General features: G+C 43.7%; 1 protein-coding gene across 4 annotated transcripts; it reads right to left on the reverse strand.

Annotated features, from left to right (window-relative positions):
- Positions 1 to 371: 371 nt before the first annotated feature.
- Positions 372 to 22,071, reverse strand: PRMT1 (protein arginine methyltransferase 1). Of its 4 annotated transcripts, XM_085565908.1 has the most exons (11): positions 21,888 to 21,932; positions 19,873 to 19,926; positions 17,007 to 17,108; positions 13,888 to 14,043; positions 12,321 to 12,384; positions 10,118 to 10,260; positions 7,850 to 7,937; positions 5,446 to 5,561; positions 3,563 to 3,713; positions 2,545 to 2,666; positions 372 to 1,452 (listed from the first exon to the last, which is right to left on the reverse strand). In XM_085565908.1, the coding sequence occupies exons 1-11, from the start codon at positions 21,915 to 21,917 to the stop codon at positions 1,369 to 1,371; spliced, it is 1,110 nt and encodes a 369-aa protein (XP_085422034.1). In that variant the 5' UTR covers positions 21,918 to 21,932; the 3' UTR covers positions 372 to 1,368. The 4 variants fall into 4 exon arrangements, with proteins under 4 accessions (XP_085422034.1, XP_085422036.1, XP_085422035.1 ...); XM_085565910.1 differs by lacking the exon at positions 19,873 to 19,926; XM_085565909.1 differs by lacking the exons at positions 372 to 1,452; positions 2,545 to 2,666 and adding an exon at positions 2,753 to 3,308.
- Between the last annotated feature and the right edge of the window lie 132 nt (positions 22,072 to 22,203).

Below are 22,203 nucleotides of genomic sequence, written 5' to 3' on the forward strand. Positions count from 1 at the left end.
TTGGAGCCCTTCCCAAATTTCGGACTCCCACCCCCCAAATTTTGGAGATTTCCCCCCAAATTTTGGATTCCCCAAATTTTGGAGATTTCCCCCCAAATTTTGCATCTCCCCCCCACCCCAAAATTTTAGGGACTCCACCCCCGATTTTGCATCCCCCCCACCCCAAAATTTTAGGGACCCCGCCCAAAATTTGGGCCCCTCTCAAATTTTGGGACCCTCCCCCCCCGAATTTTTTGGAGACTTTTCCAAATTTTTCAAACCCCCCCCCCCCCAAAAAAAAAAAAAAATTGGAATTTTGGGGCCCCCCAGGTGACACCAACCCCCCCCATCCCAAATTTTGGGACCCCCCGAATTTTGGGACCCTAAAAATCGCCAGGCGGAGCCCCTCCCCCTTTATTTGCCTTTATTTGATATAAAAACATAACTTACAAAGGGGGGAGGGGCGGCCCCGGCCCCCCAAAATCGGGGGGGGACCCCAAACCCCCCCAATTCCCCTCCCCCACCCCAACGGCCCCAAAAACCCCAAAATTTGGGATGGGGGAGGGGGAGGAATTGGGGAACTCCCGAATTTTGGGGGGGTCAAGGTGAGGATCCCAAATTTTGGGGGGAAAAGAAATTCGGGGATCCCCAAAATCCCCAAAAAATTTGGGGGGAAAACCTCAAAAGTTTGGGACAAAAAAACAACAAAATTTGGGTGTCCCCAAAATGAGGAAAAAAAAAAACACCAAAAATTGGGGAACAAAATGGGGAAAAAAACTCCAAAATTTGGGGAAAAAAACTGAAAAATTTGGGTCTCAAATGCGGGAAAACCCCGAAAGTTTTGGGTCAAATTAAAAGGAAAAAACCCCAAAATTTGGGGGTCCCAAAATGGGGAAAAACCCCCAAAGTTCAGGAGTCAAATCCCAAAAAATCCGGGTCCCAAAATGAGGAAAAAGCCCCAAAATTCGGGGTCCCAAAATGGGGAAAAAAAACCCCAAAATTTGGGGTCAGGAGACAATTTCAGGGTCCCAAAATGAAGGGAAAAACCCCCAAAAATCGGGTCCCCAAATTGAGGGAAAATTCCCAAAAATTCGGGTCCCAAAATCGGGAAAACCCCAAAAGTTTGGAGCTGAAAAAGGAAAAAAAAAACCCAAAAATTCGGGTCCCAAATTGGGGCAAAAAACCCAAATTTTGGGGTTTTGGTGCCCCCGCGTGGTGAAGGACGGGAACTGCAGCGGCCCCAATTCCGGGTTTTTTTTTGGGGATTTTTTGGGGTTTTTTTTGGGGGTTTTTGGGGAATTTTGGGGGAATTTTTGGGGGGATTTGGAGGGGGGGTCTGGGGGCGAGTTCGGGGTGGTTTTGGGGTGAATTCCGGGGATTTTGGGGTCCCTAACGCATGCGGTAGTCGGTGGAGCAGGAGAGTTCGCAGAGCTGCCCCTTGAAGTCCAGGTCGATGGTGAAGTCCAGGTCGCGCTTTTGGGGCAAAAAATTGGGATTTTGGGGCACCCGGAAATGCACAAAAATCCCCCGAATCCCCCGGACTGAAAAGCACCCCCAAAATCACCGAATTCACCCCAAAATTCCACCCAAATGTCCCCAAACTCACCCCAAACTCCACCCACCAAATCCCGTGGGAAAACCCAAAAAATGCCCCAAAATTGAAACTCCTCCCCCGAAAACCCCAAATTTACCCCGAAATCCCCTCAAAATCCTCCCTTTTACCCCAAAATGTCCCTGAAATCCCCACATTTGTCCCCAAAATGTCCCCAAATATCCCTGAGGTGTCACCAAGCCCCAATTTTGGGTCTGAAACACCAAATTTGGGAATCAATCCCCAATTCCGGCTCCCTAAAAAATCTCAATTTTGGGTCCCCAAGTTCTGATTTTGGGTCTCAAAACCCCTATTTTGGGTCAGAAATCCTCAAATTTGGGTCTCAAATGTCAATTCTGGTGCCCCAAACCCCAAATTAGGGTCAGAACCCCCAATTTTGGGTCTCAAACCCCAATTTTGTGTCAGAAATCTCCAATTTTGTGTGTCAAACCCCAATTTTGGGTCAGAAATCCCCAATTTTGGGTCAGAACCCCCAATTTTGGGTCTCAAACCCCAATTTTGAGTCAGAACCCCAATTTTGGGTCAGAATCCCCCAGTTTTGGGTCTCAAACCCCATTTAGGGTCAGAAATCCCCAATTTTGGGTCTCCAAACCCCAATTTTGGGTCAGAAATCCCCAATTTAAAGTCAGAAATCCCCAATTTTGGGTCTCAAACCCCAATTTTGGGTCTCCAACCCCCAATTTTGGGTCTCAAACCCCAATTTAACGTCATAAATCCCCAATTAAGGGTCATAAATCCCCAATTTTGTGTGTCAAACCCCAATTTTGGGTCCAAAATCCCCAATTTTGGGTCCCAAACCTCACTGGGAGCGCCCCCTACTGACCGAAACCCGCCACAACGCAAAACTTAAGTGGGAAAAAATCCCCCAAAAAAACCCCCAAAAAAACCCCAAAAAACCCCCAAAAAAACCCCAAAACCCCCCAAAATCCCCCAAAATCCCCCGGGCGCCTCACGTTGTTCTTGGCGTTGGGTTTCATGGTGATGGTGCCGAAGATTTCCTCGCCGCTCTTCACCGTCAGGTATTCCTCCATGTAGAACACGGTCTGCTTCCAGTGCGTGTACGGCGACTCGGGGCCTGCAGAGCAGCCAAAACCACCCCAAATCACCCCAAAATCAGCCCAAAATCAGCCGAAATCACCCCAAATCAGGGGAACCCGCCCTGCCCTTCACCCCGAGGTTTGAGCTTTTTTTTCTGATTTTTTAGCTATATTTTTCTGATTTTTTAGCTATTTTTTCCTGATTTTTCAGCTATTTTTTTCTGATTTTTCAGCTGGTTTTTTCTGATTTTTGAGCTATTTTTTCCTGATTTTTCAGCTATTTTTTCCTGATTTTTGAGCTATTTTTTCCTGATTTTTCAGCTGTTTTTTCCTGATTTTTGAGCTATTTTTTTCTGATTTTTCAGCTATTTCTTTCTGATTTTTCAGCTGTTTTTTCCTGATTTTTCAGCTGTTTTTTCCTGATTTTTCAGCTATTTCTTTCTGATTTTTCAGCTGTTTTTTTCTGATTTTTCCGCTGTTTTTTCCTGATTTTTCAGCTGTTTTTTTCTGATTTTTCAGCTATTTTTCACCCCTTTTTCTCCCAATTTCTTCTGGTTTTTTCAGCATTTTAAAATCTCGTTTTTTCCCTGATTTTGTAGTTTTTTCTCCCCAGTTTTCAGCTGTTTTTCTACCCATGTAGAACTCGGTCTGCTGCCAGTGCGTGTACGGCGACTCGGGGCCTGGAACCCCAAAAAACACCCCAAAATCAGCCCCAAAATTCCCAAATTGCCCAAAATTTGGTTTTTTTGCCCCGGATTACTGGTGGAGAAGCCGGTCCTCTTGTGGTGTGAACTCGATGTTGAAGTGGGTCCGAAAAATCACCGAAAAATCCCCAAAAAACCCCAAAAACCCCCAAAAAAAACCCCGAAAAATTCCCAAAAAATTCCCAAAATTCCCAAATTGCCCAAAATTGGCTTTTTTTGCCCCGGATTACTGGTGGAGAAGCCGGTCCTCTTGTGGCAGCGCGTGAACTCGATGTTGAAGTACGCCACCAGCGCGTGCACGTAATCGTTGCGCTTCACCTGCAGGCAGAAGGGCGCCGTGAAGGTCAGCTCCTCCACCTTCACCGTGTAGATGTCCACTTCCTGGGGAGAAAAACGCCAGAATCGGGAAAAATGATTAAAAATGGGGAAAAACGGTGAAAAAATGGGGAAAAACGGTGAAAAAATGGGGAAAATCGGGTTAGAAATGGCCTAAAAATGGAGAAAATGAGATTAAAATGGCCTGAAATGACCCCAGGCCCAGCTCCTCCACCTTCACCGTGTAGATGTCCACTTCCTGGGGAGAAAAACACCAGAATCGGGAAAAATTATTAAAAACGGTGAAAAAATGGGGAAAATCGGTGAAAAAATGGGGAAAATCGGGTTAGAAATGGCCTAAAAATGGAGAAAATGAGATTAAAATGGCCTGAAATGACCCCAGGCCCAGCTCCTCCACCTTCACCGTGGAGATGTCCACTTCCTGGGGAGAAAAACGCCAGAATTGGGAAAAATGATTAAAAATGGGGAAAAACGGTGAAAAAATGGGGAAAATTGGTGAAAAAATGGCCTAAAAATGGAGAAAATGAGATTAAAATGGCCTGAAATGACCCCAGGCCCAGCTCCTCCACCTTCACCGTGGAGATGTCCACTTTCTGGGGAGAAAAACGCCAGAATCGGGAAAAATGATTAAAAATGGGGAAAAACGGTGAAAAAATGGGGGAAAACGGTGAAAAAATGGGGAAAATTGGTGAAAAAATGGGGAAAAATGGGGTTAAAAATGGAGAAAAAAAGGAAAAAAGGGGGAAAATGGAGAAAACGTTGGGAATTTTTTGGGAATTCGCCGTGGTGAGGCAGGAGCTGCTCAGGATTTTGGGGAGAATTTTGGGATTTATTTTTAATTTCTTTTTTTTTTTTTTTTTGTATTTTTGAATTTTTTAAATTGTTGGGATAATTTGGGCTAATTTTGGGCAATTTTGGGCACCTTGATGAGGCAGGAATTGCTCAGGATTTTGGGGATAAATTTGAGATGTTTTTGGGGATATTTTTTGGGTTTTTTCAGATTTTTTGGGGTATTTTTTGGGGTTTTTTTGAGTTTTTTAATGGTTGTAATTTTTGGGCTAATTTGGGGCAATTTTGGGCAATTTTGGGCACCTTGATGAGGCAGGAATTGCTCAGGATTTTGGGGATAAATTTGAGATTTTTTGGGGATATTTTTTGGGGTTTTTTTAATTTTTTTTTTTGTATTTTTGGGGTTTTTTTGGGGTTTTTTTAATGGTTGGTATTTTTGGGCTAATTTGGGGCGATTTTGGGCAATTTTGGGCACCTTGATGAGGCAGGAATTGCTCAGGATTTTGGGGATAAATTTGAGATTTTTTGGGGATATTTGTTGGGGTTTTTTTTATTTTTTTTTTGTATTTTGGGGGGTTTTTTTGGGGGGTTTTTTAATGGTTGTAATTTTTGGGCTAATTTGGGGCGATTTTGGGCAATTTTGGGCACCTTGATGAGGCAGGAATTGCTCAGGATTTTGGGGATAATTTTGAGATTTCTTTGGGGATATTTTTTGGGTTTTTTCAGATTTTTTGGAGTATTTTTTGGGTTTTTTTTGAGTTTTTTAATGGTTGTAATTTTTGGGCTAATTTGGGGCGATTTTGGGCAATTTTGGGCACCTTGATGAGGCAGGAATTGCTCAGGATTTTGGGGATAAATTTGAGATGTTTTTGGGGATATTTTTTGGGTTTTTTCGGATTTTTTGGGGTATTTTTTGGGTTTTTTTTGAGTTTTTTAATGGTTGTAATTTTTGGGCTAATTTGGGGCGATTTTGGGCAATTTTGGGCACCTTGATGAGGCAGGCGTTGGTCACCAGCTGCTTGGGGTCCACCACGTCCACCAGGGGCTCCTTGATGGCCACGTCCTTGATGCAGGACATGTCGAAGCCGTAGACGTTCTCCCACCCTGCAAAAAGGCAAAATTGGGGGAAATTCCCCAAAAACGGGAAAGTTCCCACCGGAAAATACAGAAATATGGGAAAATCCCGCAAAAAACCACCAAAAATGGGAAAATCCTGCAAAAAAAACAGCAAAAATGGGAAAATCCCGCAAAAAACCCACCAAAAATGGGAAAATCCTGCAAAAAAAACCCACCAAAAAATGGGAAAATCCTGCAAAAAAACCAGCAAAAATGGGAAAATTCCCACAAAAAAATACGAAAATATGGTAAAATCCTGCAAAAAAACCACCAAAAATGGGAAAATTCCCACAAAAAAATGGGAAAATTCCCACCAAGAATTATAAAAATATGGGAAAATCCCGCAAAAAAACCCACCAAAAATGGGAAAATCCTGCAAAAAAACCAGCAAAAATGGGAAAATCACGCAAAAAACCCACCAAAAATGGGAAAATTCCCAACAAAAAATACAAAAATATGGGAAAATCCTGCAAAAAAAACCACCAAAAATGGGAAAATCCCCAACAAAAAAACCCAAAAATATGGGAAAATCCCCCAAAAAAACCCACCAAAAATGGGAAAATTCCCAGAAAAAAATACGAAAATATGGGAAAATCCCCCAAAAAAAACCCACCAAAAATGGGAAAATCCCCAACAAAAAAACCCAAAAATATGGGAAAATCCCGCAAAAAAAAACACCAAAAAATACAAAAATATGGGAAAATTCCCACAAAAAAAACCACCAAAAATGGGAAAATTCCCACAAAAAAATACAAAAATATGGGAAAATCGCGCAAAAAAAACCCACCAAAAATGGGAAAATTCCCAGAAAAAAATACGAAAATATGGGAAAATCCCCAAAAAAAACCCACCAAAAATGGGAAAATTCCCACAAAAAAATGGGAAAATTCCCACCAAGAATTATAAAAATATGGGAAAATCCCACAAAAAAACCCACCAAAAATGGGAAAATTCCCACCAAGAAATGGGAAAATTCCCACCAAAAAAAAACCTAAAATGGGAAAATCCCGCAAAAAAAAAAAAAAACCCAGAAATGGGAAAATCCCCAACAAAAATCCAAGAAATGGGAAACTTTCTACCTAAAAAAACCCAAAAATGGGAAATTCTCAAAAAAATCCTGAAAATTTTGAAAAAATAATCCCCCTAAAAATCCTCAAAAAATTGCAGAAAATTTTGAAAAAAAACCCAAAAAATCCTCAAAAAATTCCCCCAAAAAATTTGAAAAAAAAAAAAAAATCCCCAAAAACCCCTTTAAAAATCCCCAAAAACCCCCTTAAAAAAACCCAAAAAACACCCAAAAAAACCAACAACCCAAAAATCCTAAAAAAACTCCTGGAAAATTTGAAAAAAAAACCAAAAAAAACAAGGAAAAAATCCCCTTAAAAATCCTCAAAAAAAAATTCGGAAAAATGTGAAAAAAACCTCAAAAAATCGTCAAAAAAATCCCCAAAAATTTGAAAAAAATTCCCAAAAAATCTTTGAAAAATTCCCAAAAATTGGAAAAAAATTCCCAAAAAATCCTCAAAAAATCCCCAAAAATTTGAAAAAAATTCCCAAAAAATCCTCCAAAAAATCCCTAAAAATTTGAAAAAAATTCCCAAAAAATCTTTGAAAAATTCCCAAAAATTGGAAAAAAATTCCCAAAAAATCCTCAAAAAATCCCCAAAAATTTGAAAAAAATTCCCAAAAAATCCTCAAAAAAATCCCAAAAAATTTGAAAAAAATTCCCAAAAAATCCTCAAAAAAATCCCAAAAAATTTGAAAAAAATTCCCAAAAAATCCCAAAAAATTTGAAAAAAATTCCCAAAAAATCCTCAAAAAAATCCCAAAAAATGTGAAAAAAATTCCCAAAAAATCCCAAAAAATTTGAAAAAAATTCCCAAAAAATCCTCCGAAAAATCCCAAAAAATTTGAAAAAAAATCCCAAAAAATCCCCAAAAATTTGAAAAAAATTCCCAAAAAATCCTCCAAAAAATCCCTAAAAATTTGAAAAAAATTCCCAAAAAATCTTTGAAAAATCCCCAAAAATTGGAAAAAAATTCCCAAAAAATCCTCAAAAAATCCCCAAAAATTTGAAAAAAATTCCCAAAAAATCCTCAAAAAAATCCCAAAAAATCCTCAATAAAATCCCAAAAAATTTGAAAAAAATCCCAAAAAATCCCCAAAAATCCCCAAAATGTGATAAAATCCCCAAAAAATCCCCAAAATGTGATAAAATTCCCGAATCAATCGCCCCGAATCAATCCCCCCGAATCTTCCCGATTCCCGATTCTCACAGTGGATCTTGTAGTCCTTGTACTGGCGGTCCTCGATGGCCGTGACGTAGAGCGTGGCGCGGTCCGGGAAGATCAGCCCCGACGGGCTCTGGCGCCCCGAAATCCCAAATTTCCAGGAAAAAACGGAATTTAATGGGGAAAAGAGAGAAAAATCCATGGGAACCATCCCGGGTTTCACAGAGACGGGAAAAGAACGGGATTGGGGAGGATTTGGTCTGGATTTTATTGGGGGAAATCCCGAATTTCCGAGGGAAAAATCCCGGGTTTTTACTGGGGAAAAGTCCCAAAATAAATCAGAGTTATCCCGGCTTTTATTGGGAAAAATCCCAAAATAAATCAGAGTTATCCCGGGTTTTATTGGGAAAAATCCCGGGCTTTTACTGGGGAAAAGTCCCAAAATAAATCAGAGTTATCCCGGGTTTTATTGGGAAAAATCCCAAAATAAATCAGAGTTATCCCGGCTTTTATTGGGAAAAATCCCAAAATAAATCAGAGTTATCCCGGGTTTTATTGGGAAAAATCCCGGGTTTTTACTGGGGAAAAGTCCCAAAATAAATCAGAGTTATCCCAGCTTTTATTGGGAAAAATCCCGGGTTTTTACTGGGGAAAAATCCCCAAATAAATCAGAGTTATCCCGAGTTTTATTGGGAAAAATCCCGGGTTTTATTGGGAAAAATCCCCAAATAAATCAGAGTTATCCCAGCTTTTATTGGGAAAAATCCCGGGTTTTATTGGGAAAATTCCCAGCTTTTATTGGGAAGAATCCCGGGTTTTTACTGGGGAAAAGTCCCAAAATAAATCAGAATTATCCCGGGTTTTATTGGGAAAAATCCCGGGTTTTATTGGGAAAAATCCCCAAATAAATCAGAGTTATCCCGGGTTTTATTGGGAAAAATCCCGGGTTTTTACTGGGGAAAAATCCCAAAATAAATCAGAGTTATCCCAGCTTTTATTGGGAAAAATCATATCTTTTATTGGGAAAAATCCCAGCTTTTATTGGGAAAATTCCCAGCTTTTATTGGGAAAATTCCCAGCTTTTACTGGGGAAAAATCCCAAAATTAATCACAAGTTCTTAGTGGGAATAAATCCCAAAATTAAATGGGAAAAAAATCCCAAAATTAAATGGGAAAAATTCCAGGTTTTAGTGGGAATTATCCCTGAATTTAATGGGAAAATTCCCAAAATTTTATGGGAAAATTCCCAAAATTTTATGGGAATATTCCCAGGTTTTAATGGGGAAGATCTCAGGATTTTTGGGTGAATCCCGGGATTTTTGGAGTGAATCCCTCTGGATTTTTGGGGTAAATCCCCAGGATTTTGGGGCGAATCCCTCTGGATTTCGGGGTGAATCCCGGGATTTTGGGGTGAATCCCGGGATTTTTGGGGTCAATCCTGGGGGATTTTTGGGGTCAATCCCCAGGATTTTGGGTGAATCCCCAGGATTTTTAGGGTCAATCCCCAGGATTTTTGGAGTCAATCCGGTGGGATTTTGGGGTCAATCCGGAGGGATTTTGGGGCGAATCCCCAGGATTTTGGGGTCAATCCGGAGGGATTTTTAGGGTCAATCTGGGGGGATTTTGGGGTCAATTTGGGAGGATTTTTGGGGCGAATCCCCGGATTTTGGGGGCGAATCCCCAGGATTTTGGGGTCAATCCCCAGGATTTTTGGGGTCAATCCCCAGGATTTTTAGGGTCAATCCCCAGGATTTTTAGGGTCAATCCCCAGGATTTTTAGGGTCAATCCCCAGGATTTTGGAGTCAATCCCCGGGATTTTGGGGTCGATCCCCAAGATTTTTGGGGTGAATCCCAGGATTTTGGGGTCAATTTGGGAGGATTTTTGGGGTCAATTTGGGAGGATTTTTGGGGTCAATCCGGGAGGATTTTTGGAGTCAATCCCCAGGATTTTTAGGGTCAATCCCCAGGATTTTGGAGTCAATCCCCGGGATTTTGGGGTCGATCCCCAGGATTTTTGGGGTGAATCCCAGGATTTTGGGGTCAATTTGGGAGGATTTTTGGGGTCAATTTGGGAGGATTTTTGGGGTCAATCCGGGAGGATTTTTGGAGTCAATCCCCAGGATTTTTAGGGTCAATCCCCAGGATTTTTGGGGTCAATCTGGGAGGATTTTTAGGGTCAATCTGGGGGGATTTTGGGGTCAATCTGGGAGGATTTTTGGGGTCAATCCCGGGATTTTTGGGGTCAATTTGGGAGGATTTTTGGGGTCAATCCCCAGGATTTTTGGGGCGAATCCCCGGATTTTGGGGCTCACCAGCCACTTGTCGCGGGCGTAGATGACGGTGTTGAGCATGGACTCGTAGAAGAGGCAGTAGCCCATCCACTCGCTGATGATGATGTCCACCTTGGCCACCGGCAGCTCCACCTCCTCCACCTTGCCCTTGATGATGGAAACCACTGCAACGGGACAGGCCGGAGAGCCCGCAATTCCGCGTTGGGGCGACGGATCTTGGGGGGTCTGGGGGTTTTGGGGGGTTTTGGGGGGTTTTGGGGGTTTTGGGGATTTTTTGGGATTTTTTTGGGGATTATTTGGGGATTTTTTGGGGATTTTTTGGGGGTTTTTCTGGGATTTTTTGGGGTTTTTTGGGGGTTTTTTGGGATTTTTTGGGGGTTTTTTGGGATTTTTTTGGGGATTTTTCTGATTTTTTAAATGTTTTTTTAGAGGATTTTGGGGTTTTTTTGGGGATTTTTTGGGGGGATTTTTCTGATTTTTTAAAAAAAATTTTAGAGGATTTTGGGGGGTTTTGGGGGATTTTTTGGTTTTTTCTTTTGGGGATTTTTTTGATTTTTTAAATGTTTTTTTAGAGGATTTTGGGGATTTTTTAGGGATTTTTTTGGGGTTTTTTTTGGGATTTTTCTGATTTCTTAAAAAAATTTTTTAGAGGATTTTGGGGATTTTTTGAGGGTTTTTTTTAGGATTCTTTTGGGGATTTTTTAAGGGGTTTTTTTGGGATTTTTCCGATTTTTTCAAGAATTTTTTAGAGGATTTTTGGGATTTTTTGGGGATTTTTTGGGATTTTTTTGGGATTTTTCTGATTTTTTTAAAAAATTTTTTAGAGGATTTTGGGGATTTTTTGGAGACTTTTTGGGGGTTTTTTTTGGATTTTTTGGGGATTTTTCTGATTTTTTAAATAATTTTTTTAGAGGATTTTGGGGATTTTTTGGGGGTTTGTTTGGGGTTTTTTTTGGGATTTTTCTGATTTCTTAAAAAAATTTTTTAGAGGATTTTGGGGATTTTTGCGGGACTTTTTTTGGGATTTTTCCGATTTTTTTAAAAAATTTTTTAGAGGATTTTGGGGATTTTTTGGGGATTTTTTTGGGGTTTTTTTTGGGATTTTTCTGATTTTTTAAATGTTTTTTTAGAGGATTTTGGGGATTTTTTGGGGATTTTTTTGGGGTTTTTTTTGGGATTTTTCTGATTTCTTAAAAAAATTTTTTAGAGGATTTTGGGGATTTTTTGGGGGTTTTTTTGGGATTTTTCTGATTTTTTAAAAATTTTTTTAGAGGATTTTGGGGATTTTTTTGGGGATTATTTGGGGTTTTTTGGGGATTTTTGGGGATTTTTTGGGAGTTTTTTTGGGATTTTTCTGATTTTTTTAAAATTTTTTTAGAGGATTTTTTGGGGTTTTTTTGGGGATTTTTTGGGGATTTTTTTGGGATTTTTCTGATTTTTTAACAATTTTTTTAGAGGATTTTGGGGGTTTTTTGGGGGTTTTTTTGGGGTTTTTTTGGGATTTCTGGGGGTTTTTTTTGAGATTTTTTGGGGTTTTTTTTTTTATTTTTCTGATTTTTTAAAAAAATTTTTTAGAGGATTTTGGGGATTTTTTGGGGATTTTTTGGGGTTTTTTGGGATTTTTCCGATATTTTTTTAAATTTTCTTAGAGGATTTTGGGGATTTGTTGACATTTTTTGGCGCTTTTTAGAGGTTTTTTGAGAATTTTTAGGTTTGGTTATTTTTTTGTTTTGTTTTCTTGTGTTTATTTGGGTTTCTTGGGGTTTTTTTTAAGGGAGGGAACGGGGGGGTTGATTTAAGGGAATTTTGAGAGATTTTTGGGAAATTTTTGAGGGTTTTGGGGCAATCTTGGAGGATTTTTGGGGGAATTTTTGAGAATTTATGGGGAAATTTCTGAGGATTTATGGGAGAATTTCTGAGCATCTCAGGGGAATTTTTGACAATTTAGGGGCGAAGTTTTGAAGATTTTGGGATTATTTGAGGGGATTTTGGGTGGGTTTGGGGGGTCTGGGGGTGATTTTGGGATGATTTTGAGGGAATTTGGGGCTCTGCGTGGATTTTGGGCTCCCCGTGGTTCTGGGGGTGGTTTTTTTACATTTTTGGGGTGATTTTTGGGCTGTTTTGGGGTGATTTTGGGGGTTTGGGGTTCCCTGTGGTTCTGGGGTGGTTTTTGTTTGTTTTCGGGTGATTTTGGGGTGATTTTGGGGCATTTTGGGGCTCTCACCGTGGTCCAGTTTGTTGGCCTTGACGATCTTGACGGCGTAGTCGGAGATGCTGGAGCACTCGATCTGGGGAGGGACGTCAGGGACCCCAAAATCCCCAAAATCCACCCCAAAATCCCCCCCAAAAACCAAAAAATCCATCCCCGACACCTCCTCAGACCCCAAAACCCCAAAATCCAGCCCAAAATCTCTCCCAAAACCCCAAAATCCATCCCAGACATTCCTGGGATGGCAAAATCCTCTCCAAAAATCCCCCCGGGACCCCAAAATCCACCCCAACACCACCCTAGGAGCCCAAAATCTACCCTGTGACCCCAAAATTGTCCCAAACTGCCCCAAAATGACCCAAAATCAGGATAATTTACCCCAATAACTCTCCTGGCACCAGCCTTGGCAGCGAACATGCAGAGGATGCCCGTGCCACTGCCCACGTCCAGCACCAAACTGCCCCAAACTGCCCCAAACTGACCCAAACTGACCCAAACTGCCCCAAAATCAGGATAATTTACCCCAATAACTCTCCTGGCACCAGCCTTGGCAGCGAACATGCAGAGGATGCCCGTGCCGCTGCCCACGTCCAGCACCAAACTGACCCAAACTGCCCCAAACTGCCCCAAACTGACCCAAACTGACCCAAAGTGACCCAAACTGACCCAGAATGACCCAAACTGACCCAAAATCAGGATAATTTACCCCAATAACTCTCTTGGCCCCAGCCTTGGCAGCGAACATGCAGAGGATGCCCGTGCCGCTGCCCACGTCCAGCACCAAACTGCCCCAAACTGCCCCAAACTGCCCCAAACTGCCCCAAACTGCCCCAAACTGCCCCAAACTGCCCCAAACTGACCCAAACTGACCCAAACTGCCCCAAACTGACCCAAAATCAGGATAATTTACCCCAATAACTCTCCTGGCACCCGCCTTGGCAGCGAACATGCAGAGGATGCCCGTGCCACTGCCCACGTCCAGCACCAAACTGCCCCAAACTGCCCCAAACTGCCCCAAACTGCCCCAAACTGCCCCAAACTGACCCAAACTGCCCCAAACTGACCCAAACTGACCCAAACTGACCCAAACTGACCCAAACTGACCCAAACTGACCCAAACTGACCCAAACTGCCCCAAACTGACCCAAACTGACCCAAACTGACCCAGAATGACCCAGAATGACCCAAACTGACCCAAAATCCCCTGGATTTACCCCAATAACTCTCCTGGCACCCGCCTTGGCAGCGAACATGCAGAGGATGCCCGTGCCGCTGCCCACGTCCAGCACCAAACTGACCCAAACTGACCCAAACTGACCCAAACTGACCCAAACTGACCCAAACTGACCCAAAATCCCCGTAATTTACCCCAATAACTCTCTTGGCACCAGCCTTGGCAGCGAACATGCAGAGGATGCCCGTGCCGCTGCCCACGTCCAGCACCAAACTGACCCAAACTGCCCCAAACTGACCCAAACTGCCCCAAACTGCCCCAAACTGACCCAAACTGACCCAAACTGACCCAAACTGCCCCAAACTGACCCAAACTGACCCAAACTGACCCAAAATCAGGATAATTTACCCCAATAACTCTCCTGGCACCGGCCTTGGCAGCGAACATGCAGAGGATGCCCGTGCCACTGCCCACGTCCAGCACCACCTTGTCCTTGAACAGGTGCCGGTTGTGGAACATGGAGTTGCGGTAGGTCAGCGTCCGCACCTCGTCCTTCAGCATCTCCTGGGGGAGGAAACGGCCCAAAATCAGCTGGGGAGACCCAAAAATCACCCGGGGAACCCAAAAATCACCTGGGGAACCCAAAAATCACCCGGGGAACACCAAAAACTCTGCTGGGATTTGAGGAGTTAAAAAAAACCCGGAATTCCCAGCGAAATCGGATGGAATTCCAGTAAAATTTGATTATTTCTGCTCAAAATTGTCCCTAAAATCCCACCCCAAAAATCACCTGGGGAACCCAAAAATCACCCGGGGAACCCAAAAATCACCCGGGGAACCCAAAAATCACCTGGGGAACACCAAAAGCTCAGCTGGGATTTCAGGAGTTAAAAAAAAACCCGGAATTCCCAGTGAAATCGGATGGAATTCCAGTAAAATTTGATTATTTCATCCCTAAAATCCCACCCCAAAATCAGCTTGGAACTCAAAAATCAGCTGGGGTTTGAGGAGTTAAAAAAAAAATGGAATTCCAGTAAAATTTGATTATTTTATCCCTAAAATCCCACCCCAAAATCAGCTGGGGAGACCCAAAAATCAGCTGGGGAACACCAAAAACTCTGCTGGGATTTCAGGAGTTAAAAAAAAACCAGAATTCCTAGCAAAATCGGATGGAATTCCAGTAAAATTTAATTATTTCATCCCTAAAATCCCACCCCAAAATCAGCTTGGAACTCAAAATCAGCTGGGGTTTGAAGAGTTAAAAAAACCCGGAATTCCCAGTGAAATTGGATGAAGTTTCAGTAAAATTTTAGTATTTCATCCCTAAAATCCCACCCCAAAATCAGCTGGGAACCCCAAAAATTAGCTGGGATTTGAGGAGTTAAAAAAACCCCGGAATTCCCAGCGAAATCGGATTGAATTCCAGTAAAATTTAATTATTTCATCCCTAAAATCCCACCCCAAAATCAGCTGGGAACCCAAAAATCACCCGGGGATTTGAGGAGTTAAAAAAAAACCGGAATTCCAGCAAAATTTGGCGATTTCCACTTAAAATTTTCCCTAAAATCCCACCCCAAACATCAGCTGGGAACCCCAAAACTCACCTGGGGAGCCCCAAAAATTGAACCCCAAAAATCACCTGGGGAGCCCAAAATTGCAGCTGCTTCCCCAGGTGGGGGATTTTGGGTTAATTTCAGGTGATTTTGGGTTAATTTTAGGTGATTTTGGGTTAATTTCAGGTGATTTTGGGTTAATTTCAGGTGATTTTGGGTTAATTTCAGGTGATTTTGGGTTAATTTTAGGTGATTTTGGGTTAATTTTAGGTGATTTTGGGTGGATTTTGGGCACTTTTGGTACCTCCTGGACACCAAATTTGGCACAGGATCCAAACCCAGCCAAAATCAACCCAAAAATCCCCTTTAAACCCCCAAAACTCCCCGAACCCCACAGGACGAGTTTCGGGTGGATTTTGGGTGGATTCCAGATGATTTTGGGTGAATTTTGGGTGGATTCCAGATGATTTTGGGTGAATTTTGGGTGGATTACAGATGATTTTGGGTGAATTTTGGGTGGATTTTGGGTGATTGTGGGTGGATTTCAGATGATTTTAGGTGGATTTTGGGTGATTTTGGGTGGATTTTGGGTGATTTTGGGTGGATTTGGGTGATTGTGGGTGGATTTCAGATGATTTGGGGTGGATTTTGGGTGGATTTCAGATGATTTTGGGTGATTTTGGGTGGATTTGGGGTGATTGTGGGTGGATTCCAGATGATTTGGGGTGGATTTGGGGTGATTTTGGGTGGATTTTGGGTGATTTTGGGTGATTTTGGGTGGATTTGGGGTGATTGTGGGTGGATTCCAGATGATTTTAGGTGGATTTTGGGTGATTTTGGGTGGATTTTGGGTGGATTTGGGGTGATTTTGGGTGATTTTGGGTGATTGTGGGTGGATTCCAGATGATTTGGGGTGATTTTGGGTGGATTCCAGATGATTTTGGGTGGATTTGGGGTGATTTTGGGTGGATTTGGGGTGATTGTGGGTGGATTCCAGATAATTTTGGGTGGATTTTGGGTGGATTCCAGATGATTTTTGGGTGATTTTGGGTGATTGTGGGTGGATTTCAGATGATTTTGGGTGGATTTTGGGTGGATTTGGGTGATTGTGGGTGGATTTCAGATGATTTGGGGTGGATTTTGGGTGATTTTGGGTGGATTTGGGGTGATTTTGGGTGGATTTTGGGTGATTTTGGGTGGATTTGGGGTGATTGTGGGTGGATTCCAGATGATTTTAGGTGGATTTTGGGTGATTTTGGGTGGATTTTGGGTGGATTTGGGGTGATTTTGGGTGATTTTGGGTGATTGTGGGTGGATTCCAGATGATTTGGGGTGATTTTGGGTGGATTCCAGATGATTTTGGGTGGATTTGGGGTGATTTTGGGTGGATTTGGGGTGATTGTGGGTGGATTCCAGATAATTTTGGGTGGATTTTGGGTGGATTCCAGATGATTTTGGGTGATTTTGGGTGATTGTGGGTGGATTTCAGATGATTTTGGGTGATTTTGGGTGATTTTGGGTGGATTTGGGGTGATTGTGGGTGGATTTCAGATGATTTGGGGTGGATTTTGGGTGGATTCCAGACGATTTTGGGTGGATTTTGGGTGGATTTCACGTGATTTTGGGCACTTTTGGTACCTCGTGGATGCCAAATTTGGCACAGGATCCAAACCCAGCCAAAATCCCCCCAAAAATCCCCTTTAAACCCCCCAGATCCCCTCAGGACGAATTCTGCTGGAACTTTGGGTTCATTTCAGGCAATTTTAGGTTCATTTCAGGCAATTTTAGGTTCATTTCAGATGATTTGGGATGGATTTGGAGTTCATTTCTGATTATTTTGGGCGGATTTTGGGCGTTTTTGGTACCTCCTGGACACCAAACCCGGCCAAAATCGCCCCAGAAATGCCCGTTAAAGCCGCGGGGAGGATTTTTGGGAGGGTTTTGGGTGGGTTTGGGGCGGATTTGGGTTTTTACCTCGTGGATGCCGAAGTGGGCGTAGGAGTCGAAGTAATAATCCTTGGAGGTCATGTCCTCGGCCGAGGGCTTGGCGCTGCCCTCGGGGGGCGGGCACGACACCTGGGGGCACGAGGAGCTGGGCCAGGGGCCGGGACCCCCGCGCCAGCCCGCCCCGGGCACCGGTAACGCCCAAACCCCACCAACATCCCAATAAAACGCCAAAATCCCACCAAAACCCTGCCAAAACCCCGGTAAAATCCCGGTAAAATGCCAAAACCCCGCCAAAACCCTGCCAAAATCCCACCAAAATCCCGGTAAAATCCCAGTAAAACGCCAAAATCCCACTCAAATCCCACCAAAACCCCGGTAACGCCCAAACCCCGGTAAAATCCCGATAAAATCCCACCAAAACCCTGCCAAAATCCCAGTAAAACGCCAAAACCCCGGTAAAACCCCGGTAAAATGCCAAAATCCCGCCAAAACCCCGGTAAAACCCCGGTAAAACGCCAAAACCCCGGTAAAACCCCGGTAAAATGCCAAAATCCCACCAAAACCCCAGTAAAATCCCAGTAAAACGCCAAAATCCCACTCAAATCCCACCAAAACCCCGGTAACGCCGAAACCCCGGTAAAACCCCGGTAAAATCCCACCAAAATCCCACCAAAACCCCGGTAAAATCCCACCAAAATCCCACCAAAATCCCGGTAAAATCCCGGTAAAATCCCGCCAAAACCCCGGTAACACGCCAAAACCCCGCCAAAATCCCAATAAAACGCCAAAACCCCACCAAAATCCCGGTAAAATCCCACCAAAATCCCGCCAAAACCCCGGTAACACGCCAAAATCCCACCAAAATCCCGGTAAAATCCCAATAAAACGCCAAAACCCCACCAAAACCCCGCCAAAATCCCAATAAAACACCAAAATCCCACCAAAATCCCGCCAAAATCCCAATAAAACACCAAAATCCCACCAAAATCCCGCCAAAATCCCAATAAAACACCAAAATCCCACCAAAATCCCGCCAAAATCCCAATAAAACACCAAAATCCCACCCAAATCCCACTCAAATCCCACCCAAATCCCATTAAAACGCTAAAATCCCACACAAATCCCACAAATCCCAATAAAACGCCAAAATCCCACCCAAATCCCAATAAAGACACCCAAATCCCACCCAAATCCCACTGAAATCCCATTAAAAACACTGAAAGCACACCCAAATCCCATTAGAAACAACAAAATCCCATTAAAACTACCAAAATCCCATTAAAATCCCATTAAAATCCCATTAAAACTACCAAAATCCCATTAAAATCCCATTAAAACACCAACAGTTCATTAAAATCTCATTAAAACTACCAAAATCCCATTAAAATCCCATTAAAATCCCATTAAAATCCCATTAAAACTACCAAAATCCCATTAAAATCCCATTAAAATCCCATTAAAACACCAAAATCCCACCCAAATCCCATAAAAAACAATAAATCCTACAAAAATCCCATCAAAACCACCAAATCCCATCAAAATCCCATTAAAATCCCCCTAAAAACACCAAAATCCCACTAAAATCCCATTAAAAACACCAAAATCCCACTAAAATCCCATTAAAAACAACAAATCCCACAAAAATCCCATTAAAATGCCCCTAAAAGCACCAAAATCCCACTAAAATCCCGTAAAATCCCAGGAAAATCCAATTCTTTCACTTTTTTCCCTCAGAATTTTGTGTTTTCCCGGATTTGGGGTTTTTGGGGCTGCATTTGGGATTTCTTTTCCCCAGAATTTTGGGTTTTCCCACCGAATTTTGTTTTTTCTCACCAGAATTTCAGGTTCTCCCACAGAATTTTGGGATTTTTCCCGGATTTGGGGTTTTTTCCCCAGAATTTTGGGATTTTTCCCGGATTTGGGGTTTTTGGGGCTGCATTTGGGATTTCTTTTCCCCAGAATTTCACTTTATCCCCCAGAATTTGGGTTTTCCCCAGATTTTGGGCTGTTTTGGGGCAGAATTTGGGTTTTTCCCAGATTTTGGGGCAGAATTTGGGTTTTCCCCAGATTTTGGGTTTTTTTGGGGCAGAATTTGGTTTCTTCCCGGATTTTGGGGTTTTTTTTGGGGCAGGATTTGGATTTTTCCCGGATTTTGGGGTTTTTTGGGGCTGGATTTGGATTTTCCCCAGATTTTAGGTTTTTTTGGGGCAGAATTTGGGTTTTCCCCGGATTTTGGGGTTTTTTGGGGCAGAATTTGGGTTTTTCCCGGATTTTGGGGTTTTTTGGGGCAGAATTTGGGTTTTTCCCAGATTTCGGGGTTTTTTGGGGGCAGAATTTGGGTTTTTCCCGGATTTTGGTGGTTTTTTGGGGCAGAATTTGGGTTTTCCCCAGATTTTGGGTTTTTTTGGGGCAGAATTTGGGTTTTCCCCAGATTTTGGGGTTTTTTGGGCAGAATTTGGATTTTTCCCGGATTTTGGGTGTTTTTTAGGGCAGAATTTGGGTTTTTCCCAGATTTTGGGGCAGAATTTGGGTTTTTCCCGGGTTTTGGGGCAGAATTTGGGTTTTTCCCGGATTTTGGGGGTGTTTGGGGGCAGAATTTGGGTTTTTCCTGGATTTTGGGGGTGTTTGGGGGCAGAATTTGGGTTTTTCCCAGATTTTGGGGCAGAATTTGGGTTTTTCCCGGGTTTTGGGGCAGAATTTGGGTTTTTCCCGGATTTTGGGGTTTTTTTGGGGCAGAATTTGGGTTTTTCCCGGATTTTGGGGGTGTTTTGGGGCAGAATTTGGGTTCTTCCCGGATTTTGGGGCAGAATTTGGGTTCTTCCCGGATTTTGGGGTTTTTTGGGGGCAGAATTTGGGTTTTTCCCGGATTTTGGGGTTTTTGGGGAATATTTACTTCCTCCCGAGGCGGCCGCAGGCTCATCCCGTTAGCCAGGGTGGCTACAAAATTCTGGGGAAAGAGGAACGAGAGACGTCACCGGGCACCCCAAAACCGGCCGGGCACCCCAAAACCGGCCGGGCACCCCAAAATTGGGGTGGGGGACCCCAAAATTGGGGTTGGGGAGCCTAAAAATGGGGTGAATGACCCCAAAAATGGGTTGGGGGTCCCTAGAAAAGGGGTGGGAGGTCCCTAAGTTGGGGTTGGACACCCTAAAATGGGGCTGGGGAACCCTAAAATGGGGCAGGGGGTCACAAGCCCAATTTTTGGGGGTCACAATCCCATTTTTGGGGGGCAGAGGGGATACAGGGGCTCAAGACCCCAAATTTTGGTGGTTTAGGGGGGTCAGGACCAAAATTTGGGGCGACTTTGAGGATCGGGGAGGACTGAAACCCCAAATTTTGGGGGTCAGAGGAGATTTGGGGGGGTTACAACCCAGATTTTGGGGGTCCCTGGAAACCTGGGGGGGTCCCAGACCCAAAATTTTGGGGTCCCTGGGAATTTTGGGGTCCCAGACCCAAAATTTTGGGGTCCCTGGGAATTTTGGGGTCCCAGACCCAAAATTTTGGGGTCCCTGGGAATTTGCTCCTGTGTTCCCCCCAGTCACGACAAAACCCCCCCAATCTCATTAAACCCCCTCAAGTTAATTAACCCCCCCAAAACCTCATTAAAATCCCCCAAATGTCACTAAAAACCCCAAAATCTCACTCAAAACCTCATTAAAATCCCCCAAAATTTCATAAATAAAACAGTATTTCACTAAAGCCCCAAATCCTCATTTAAAACACCAAAACCTCGTTAAAATCCGCCAAAAATGCATAAAAACCCCAAAAATTTCATAAAAACCCCCAAATCCTCACTAAAAACCCCAAATCCTCACTAAAACCCCAAAATCTCATTAAAACACCCAAACCCACACTACAAACCCCAATTCCTCACTAAAACCTCAAAAATCTCATTAAAACCCCCAAAATCTCACTAAAACCCCCAAAATCTCATTGAAACCCCCAAAATTTCACTAAAATCCCCCAGAATTTCATAAAAAAACTCAAAATCTCACTAAAATCCCCGAAATCTCACTAAAACCCCCAAAATCTCACTAAAACCCCCAAAATCTCACTGAAACCCCCAAAATCTCACTAAAACCCCCAAAATTTCATAAAAACCCAAAATCTCACTAAAATCCCCAAAATCTCACTAAAACCCCAAAATCTCACTAAAATCCCCAAAATCTCACTAAAACCCCAAAAATCTCACTAATATCCCCAAAATCTACCTAAAACCCCCAAAATCTCACTAATATCCCCAAAATCTACCTAAAACCCCCAAAATCTCACTAAAATCCCCAAAATCTACCTAAAACCCCCAAAATCTCACTAATATCCCCAAAATCTCACTAAAACCCCCAAAATCTCACTAAAACCCCCCAGAATTTCATTTAAACCCCCGAGATTTCATTTAAAACCCCAAAAATTTCATTAAAATCCTCCAAAATTCCATAAAAAACCCCAGCCCTCACTGAAATCCCTCAGAGCCCCTCAGAGCCCCAAAAATCCCCTCAAAGCCCCAAAAATCCCCTCAGAGCCCCAAAAATCCCCTCAAAGCCCCTCAGAGACTCAGAAATCCCCTCAGAGCCCCAAAAATCCCCTCATAACCCCTCAGAGCCCCACAAATCCCCTCAGAGCCCCAAAAATCCCCTCAGAACCCCAAAAATCCCCTCAGAACCCCAAAAATCCCCTCAAAACCCCTCAGAGCCCCCCCCAATCCCCTCAGAGCAATTCAAACCCCCCCAATCCCCTCAGAGCTCCCCCCAATCCCCTCAGAGCAATTCAAACCCCCCCCATCCCCTCAGAGCCGCCCCCCCAGCGCCCTCCCCGCGCCCTGCCCGCCCGCCCGGGCCCGCTCTGCCCTCAGGCCCGGGCCCGCTCTGCCCTCAGGCCCGGCGTTTCCCGCGCCGCCGCCGCCGCTCTCACCTCCATGGTGCAATTGGCCGCCTCCGCCATCTTGTGAGCGCCAGCGGCGGCCCTCAGCGCCGCGGCCTTTTATAGCGGGGGCGGGGCCGCCGCCGGCCCCCTCGCGCGCCTCCCCATTGGCCGCCGCTTCCCGCTCGCCGCGTGATGATTGGGCGGCGCCCACGCCCATCAGGGTTAGCCCACGCCCCGCAGCGCTGATTGGGCGCGGGGGTTGTCAGTCATGGGTGAAAGCGAGGCCACGCCCGCGGGTCGGCGCGGCGGGGCGGTTCTGCGCGCTGATTGGGCGGGGGAGGTGTCAATCAGCAAGCCACGCCTC

The sequence above is a fragment of the Lonchura striata genome, chromosome 37 (assembly GCF_050655825.1).
Source record: "Lonchura striata isolate lonStrDom1 chromosome 37, ASM5065582v1, whole genome shotgun sequence".
NCBI classification, from domain to species: Eukaryota; Metazoa; Chordata; class Aves; order Passeriformes; family Estrildidae; genus Lonchura; species Lonchura striata.